A 7754-nucleotide genomic window follows, 5' to 3' on the forward strand; every position below is an offset into this window, starting at 1 on the left:
TATATATAATAGAGGAAAAGGTGCTATGGTCAATGAGCTGCATCACTACTTTTTTAACTAATGACAAAAAAATTGGTGGAAAAAAAAAAATCACCACTTTCAAATAGTTACGATTTGATATCTAGATTTATGCTGGTGAAGATGTTCAGTCATCTAGGAAATGATAAATTCAAAAAATGTTCAATACAAAACAACTGGACTTTTGCTACAAATAAAGTCCAGTTGTTTTTGTATTTAACTTTTTTTTGAAGATATGTAGGTTTGTTTTATGTTGGTTTAAGGTCTGGTTGACTTTAAGACTCTAAAATTAAATACAACAGAGCCATTTCCTCACAAGTGACAGAAAAACCACTAAATGTGTGCTCCTGAAGTGCTTTGAGTGGAACAGGACCCCGACAGTACATTCAGTAATCCCCCGTCCACTCAACATCAACGCTGGTCAAGATGAGGGATTATCCCTCACACCTTCGTCTGCACCCCACCCCCTCCTCCTTACACCTCCTTTATCCTAACATGTACCTCCTTATCCTTCCACTGCCCTTCCTTCTGATTTTTCTCCTTTCCTCAATACCCTTCCTCTGTTCTCGCTGAAAAGGGGCCACATACATGATCGATAAACCATTACCACAGTAACTAGAGTACTTGTGTATTTGCCATAAACAAAGGGAATAAATCTCAGCCGATTTACACTGAGCTCAGAATTGGTGAGAAAGCTGCAGTTTGTGAGAAACAGGAAGCAGCAGGTAACTGGTGCGTCTGAAATGTGATTTTCTTGAAAAGGAAAAAGAAATGTTGGTATAAATGTGTCATTGTTTCTGCGTTAGAATTAAACCACAAAAAAGGTAAGCTTTGGAAGAAGTCTGGTGGCAATGTGAAATCAGCAGCAACATGTATTATTGGGCAATTTGTCTATTTTGTTAGTTCATCACCATCTAACTGTTAAAATAAACATTGTATTCCTATTTACAGCTATTGTTCTTCCAAGAAAAGTGCTTTATTTTAATATTGGCAGTAATTAAAGGGCAATGGCATATCCCAGTAATGGGTATGGTTCTGCTACTCCACTAACTTATAGCATAACTTTTTCAGTGGATTAGCATTTTTACTAACTTTGGTAACAGCTAGCAGACCAATTACCTTCTGCTAAATGAGGTTCTGCTAACTTTAAGTCTGCTAACAAAATTCAAACAGCTGTTCCTGTCTGTTGTGGGCGTGTCTCAAAGTCCATTAGGCAGCGACTGACTACGTGTAGGCCTCCATGTGACGAGACATAACTGGTTGACACTGCAGCAGCTAGCTAAACAGTGTAGCTCAAACTCTTCCACTGCTGTGAAAACTTATATTTTTATGCCATTTATCCTCCCTGAAAAACAACTATCCCATCACACATGCAGCAATGCACGTGTGCATCATGTGTCTTGTGTGTGCGTGTAGCATCTTTAGCATTTTTTGTGTCCGCCTGCATTAATCAGGTCTATAACTCTGGTTTGCATTGGTTGAATTGCCACAAATGACCCTATCCACCTTCAAATCAAACCAAAAGAATCAAACTAACATCAGCAGGTTTGCATCAGTCCCACCAGTCTTTAACTGGAAGGAGACAAAAACATGTGATGCAGACTAACAGTCGCCTTAACGATTAGCAGTTAGCATTAGCTTCCACTATGTTTTAGGGTTTTTTACCTGTTTAGTGGTTTAGCGTTAGTGAAGCTAACTTTTTAGTTAGCTATTATGGGTTGGTATTATGGATTTTGGTTAGATGTGTTCACCACTAGCATCACCAAATCTTGCAAGTTGTGTTGGCAATGCTGTCAAGAGATGTTTATGTAATCACACATTTATTGGTTAATATTTGATTGTTTCAAAATATCTCCCAACTTCAGGTCATTATAAAAGCTCTGTGACAAAACATGATGCTGCTAATTCTGCTGAACCACACATATTTCTGTTCCTTCATTTTCATCAGTTCAGTGGATCATTTCAATCAAAATCAGTTCAACACTCAATTGGTACTTTAACACTTTCTTAATTGACTTTACATGACACCACACCAGTTAAGGGCATGCACACTGCCGGCACCCACCCTCACTCAGCTGGGTTTATAAGACCACCTTGTTGGAGTTTCCAAGCGGACTGCTCTGTGGCGCCAATTTTGATGTAAGCAGACAGCAGCCATTGGTTGGGTCAATGGAGCTACGTCACTGGATGACCTGCCTAGCAAAACTGCAAACTACATCTGAACCACCTCCTCCACATCATGTTGACAGATGATGCGACAAGAATTGAGTGCATTTACAGAGATATATCCAAGATGGAGTGGTGTAGCCATGCTACACCTGGAATTATAAGCAGTGCTGGAACAGGCTAAAAATATATTTGTATAGTTCAGTCAAGGACCACAATGGGAGGAATGGCTCGAACATTGACCAGTTAAAATCCCACCCACAGAGTAGGGAAACAAGTCACAGTGGCAAATAACTTACACCTGAGAAGAAGCGATAAAATGAGAGCCGAACAGAGGCGCACTTATCAATGGCAACGCGATGAAAGTGGAGTGTGTGATGTATTCTGTCATTATACTGTAGGTGTAGCTCATCCATGACCATTGTTTCAACTTTGTAAACTTGTCCAAAAAATCAACATTGGCAGAAACAGTTGTGGGGATTCTGTTTTAGGGTAAGTAAGTGAGAAGGGTATTGTGATTAAAAAAAAAGAAACCTGTATAGAAAAACAGCAGTGGTTAGGATATAACAGGGTACATTAATTTGACTCCCCACACCCTCTTCCCACAGAAAATGATTTTGAAATCACCACATTAACTCGTCAAAATTGTTCTTTTTAATATTCAAAGAACATGACAGACTGACAGACATGCTTTGATCTCTTTAGCAACGTTCCATTATGCCTTCAGTGGTAGCAATAAAACCATAAAGTTTTTCAAATACTTGCAGTGGTAGATAAATCCTTTTTTCCACTCAACTCTAGCCAGGCTTCTCAATGGGAAATAGTATTTATTTATTAAGATAACGATTTGTATGCACAAGCTTCACATCTCTTTCCCATTAAGCAGAACTTGTAAGTTGTTTATGGCTGAAGGAGCTGTTGATAGTGTTGGATTAGATCAATATTCTGCTGCAACAGAGGTCACGCTCACAAGTTATTGAATCACTTTCCCCCCTAAAGCTATACTTAAGTTCATAGGTTTAATCATAGAAATTTATATCTCTTTATAAAATAAGATTTTAACTGACCTACTTTTACCTTTTATCATGATTCATTTAACACAGGGAACTTTTTTTTATTGCATTTGAATTAACTGGGAATTCTTTAACTTGGGTGCAATTTTCCTCCCATATAGCCATCCCTGCAAGTAAGCTGGCTTTGATCTGGGCAAATAACAGATTTAAGTATGGCTCTATTGTGAAATGTGATGAATTCAAGGAGCTCATCAGTGGCACCCGAGTCCGCATAATCATTCACCGTTCATTTCTTCCCATTCCCATTTCAAAGTGATTGGCAGGCAAGAAAGATTTGCCGATTCAAATGAGGATGCCAATCAAGCCTTTTGCACATTGTTGAGGGATTTTTATTCTTGAAAAATCAATGACGATTTCGAGTATTACAACTTGGACCGGTAGTTCATGTTGGTTACACTAGTAATTCCTTTCATAACATTCTGTCTTTACTGACAAATCTCTGTCATTTCCCTTCATCATGTTCTCTGCCTCGTTATCAAATACTTAAAATGGTTCCTGAGAAAACTTACCTGGTTCTTCCAGCACTTTTTCTTGTGTCATAATATAGGTGTTTGTGATCCAAACACTTCCCAGGCATTCCTGAGTCGAAGTGGTTTTGGTTTGCATTTGTAGTGCAAAAGCAACTCCATGACTGTGCAAGATGTGAGCCAATTGTCTTCATAATCACAAGAAATTATTGGGTTTACACATTTTTTTAGCTAGACAGGTAGTTGTTGAGTATTCATCTTCTTCCTTTAGTCAGTGACTGAAATGACTAGACATTAAGTTCACATGCAAAAAATAATAGGAACTACCATACATGTTTAAGATCTTGTGGTCTAAAAGCATGGTATGTTTGTCTGTAAGGACTGGCCTTTTTTGTTCAATCTTATTTGGATTTTTTTTCAAGGTACGGCCAGTTGCAATAACGTAAATATGCATAAATAAGACATGGTGCCAGTTCACTCGTAATCAGTCCAAAAACGTATTTTCATTCATTCATCCATTTTTCGACATCATAACGTTCATTTCAGTAATTCATGCATACATCTTTGCATCCATTTCTTAATTTTTTTTTTCACTCACTGACCATTTCCACATTTACAAATTCAGATGATTCAACATACCTTGTCAGCCATGATCATAGACGACCCTCCATTAATGCCCAAGATGGGTATGAGCGTCTGCGAGGAAATAAAATCCAAAATCTGGGCAATGGCCTCCTGGTCAGTGCCGTCCCCGAATACCACGCCGTGGATCTTGGTACCCGACATCAAGTCGCACATGTGGGTGATGATGCTTTTTGGGTCCGTTTCGTTGACCAGCAGTGTGACCACATTGACGTCAATAGGGTCCTCTTTGCTCCAAAGAGCCCGGATGTCCCGGTCAGAGATGTAGCGCGTGCGTCCCAGGATCACCGCGATGTTCAGTACCGGCACTTTTTCTGAACCACCACTGGTCCTCTGCTTTTGCGCCACCGCAGGGCTCGTCATCATGGTCACCGCCACCAGGAGGACCAAGGAGAGCAGGAGGCCATCTCCTCCACTGCTACAAATACTCCTCCTTCTAATCCTCCTCTTACTCCTTTTGCTGCTGAGGGACATAGTGCTGATCCACTTCATCCCCTGCACGGAGAGAGGATGATGGAAAGCAGAGACAGATGTAGACAGATCAAAGAGTGAAAGGGTTTGGGCAGAGAAGTGTGGGAAGATGATAGAAACAGAAGAAAAAAAAGCAGAAGAGATAAATTGTTAATGTGCAGCTCTCTTAGCCCAAACGTCCAAGCAGTGACTTCTTTAAAAGATTAAATTTCTTTTCAGTAAGTTTATTAAACATATAAAAACGTGTAGGGAGGGAGACGGCCTTGGGAGGAAGTTGCAGAGAGGTGAGACAGAGGAGATGACTAACAAGTACACACATTGTGGCCATGACTGCTGGAATCAGATGATTCAGGTACAAACTGTGCTTTACAGACAAAGCTCGCACGTATTGATGATACAGTTTACAAATGTAATGTATTCATTGTCATATGTCAATGAAACAATACATGTAACGCAATATCAGCCATGAACAGAAATCTGTTTGACAGTTAAGTGTGGAATACATGTTATTTATTCCCTTTTTTTTTTAGGTTTTCACATACAGACAATTAAATTAATGAGTATGCCATTCAAACACCCCTATACTGGAACCATTTATGTGCCACTAGTGGTATGTAAAATATGTTGTCCTTACTTCTAAAGCTACAGTGCAGAAAACCTTGAATAATTTATTGCTAACATCTAAGAATAAAGAAATAAGTTAATTAAGTTAAAAACACTAAAACTTTTATAAATTAAGCTGATTTATAAAAAAAAAAAAAAAAATTGTGGATTAAGCATTGTTTGCTGGGGAACTCGAGCGTTGCTGTGGCCGTCGTGTCACAACACCAACAAAAAAAGACACCTACTGAGCTGCAGCACCATTTGATGCCCCGGGAATGAGAGCTTGTTGGAATGATGTAATGTTCAGTGGTGAGACAGCTGTCAGAAAGATCAGTTTGTCTCCTAGGGAGACATTCTGTAGGAGACAATTTACATAAAAGGACAAACTGCATTGACTATAATAAGCCAATTAATGTCATAAATCATATGTCATGACAACTATATAGTCTTTGAAGTAACATTCCTTGCACAAATTGAATATAAGGCATAGAGATGAAAGGTGTGTGTGTGTGTGGGGGGGGGGGGGGGATGGATATGTGCAAATGTAATATCAGCTGAACTACCTGCACCAATCAAAAAGAAAATACAAATAAATATTACTGTCGCCTCTGTCTCCTCGTTTTTTTTTTTTTTTTGAAAGCCTGGCACTTGGAAAGCATAAAATCCAATCATATGTTGTGCAATGTATGATCAGGAGCGTTAAGCATGAGAAAAATCTTGCGGGCGTGAAGCATATGGCCACATAATGCCTCCACATGCACTCTCGACGATTTATGGATCCGCTGACAGAACTGTATGCTTTTGAGTCACCACAGAGCCAGTTGCATAATTGATTCACAGGAGATCATCATTTTTCATGCCAATCTCCGAGGCAGTGCTGAGAACACAAATTAAAATAGAAAAATATTATTTCTCAGTTCCACAGCATTTCCACGGTGGAAAATAAAAGATTAAATATTAGAAGTCTAGAAATATGTGTCGCTAATCAATGTGAAAGACTCTGGAACATGGTGACTCTTGGTTTCTTTTTAGTTTTTCTTATTTTATAAACAAATGCACAAACTGTTAAATGCTAAACTGTAAAATTAAGAGAATATTCAGATTTTAAACCATTTCTAACATTTTTGTGTTTCTATGCAAACTACATTAACTTTACAACGTTGTTCGGTGTTGCATGCCCAAAGAGACAAAAGTGTAGTTCAAAGTATCTTTGTATTGTTTTCTGAAGCCTATATACCATATCTAGTGAAACTGCAATAAAAATGGTACTGCAGCGCAAGGTTCTGTGCTAAAGATTGAGTTCCCTGTATACGCTTTTGCTTTGCTTCTAAATGAAAGTTGAATCTAAAGTTGCATCATCAAAACTTCAGTTCATTTCTGCAAAGTCCAGCCAAATAAACTCTTTAGTGTCAGACACTTTTGTTTTTTTAGGACACTTTTATTTTTTTTTTATACCAAAAAGCTGTTTCGTTATTTGACTACTATGGGCTTTTGTTTCTATTTTAGGCATCAACAACATTGTACACATCTCAAAGCACTGTCTTTATCCTTTCAAAGAAACACTAGACATTATTTTCTGTTCTTGCCAAACCCCAACTTTATATGTGAGACACAGAAACTCTCACATTTTAGGTGTCAACTGTTGGTAATATAAAGCGTTTCACATCAAAATCTTAATGAAGATGTCCAACTTGCCGAAACGCAGCAGCATTGAGCAGCTGATCATTTTCTCTGGACATTTATTGTTTCAATGCTGACTGTAGGTGTTTTATGACGACCTACTGAATGACCAATAATTAAAGTGGTTTCCTGGATATTAAAGCTGTTGTGAAAATATTTACTTCCTTTAATTATTTTCTTTATGTACTTTGAAGGGGCCGAGATGGTGTAGGGGCAGGGCAGCCGACTCAGGAACTGAAGGTCCTGGGTTCGATTCCCGGTCATTGCACATCCTGCGGTGTCTCTGAGCAGGACACCTAATCCCAAATTGCACCCCGTGCATCTTACATAGCTGCCCACTGCTCCACCTGGGTGTATCCCAGGTGTGATGGGTTACATGCAGAGAGCCAATTTCACCATTGTATGGGAACATACAATGATGACAACACATAGCACTTTATTATTGAAAGCAGATGATGTTTAGCTAGGAACTTCTTTCCTACAGGAGATTAGTAACACTTGCTGTGGACTACAATAATACTACTCATTCAATCCTCCATAATCCAAACAACTCAGATATCTTAAAATTATAAGTGTCTGTAGCAAAAACAGTTGAGAGCGTAGTATAGTTTTTATTACACACTGAACAAGCCAA

The 7754-nt window shown here is 38.7% G+C and overlaps 1 protein-coding gene across 1 annotated transcript in view; it reads right to left on the reverse strand.

Annotated features, from left to right (window-relative positions):
* The window catches only part of grin2aa (glutamate receptor, ionotropic, N-methyl D-aspartate 2A, a), a 268565-nt gene extending 263836 nt beyond the window's left edge, over positions 1-4729 (reverse strand). Inside the window, exon 1 of the mRNA XM_037688511.1 lies at positions 4364-4729. Within this exon, the coding sequence (XP_037544439.1) occupies positions 4364-4729 (366 nt within the window). The remainder of the gene's footprint in view (positions 1-4363) is intronic.
* Positions 4730-7754: the final 3025 nt, after the last annotated feature.

Source organism: Nematolebias whitei, chromosome 15 (genome assembly GCF_014905685.2).
Source record: "Nematolebias whitei isolate Nwh7 chromosome 15, NemWhi1, whole genome shotgun sequence".
NCBI classification, from domain to species: Eukaryota; Metazoa; Chordata; class Actinopteri; order Cyprinodontiformes; family Rivulidae; genus Nematolebias; species Nematolebias whitei.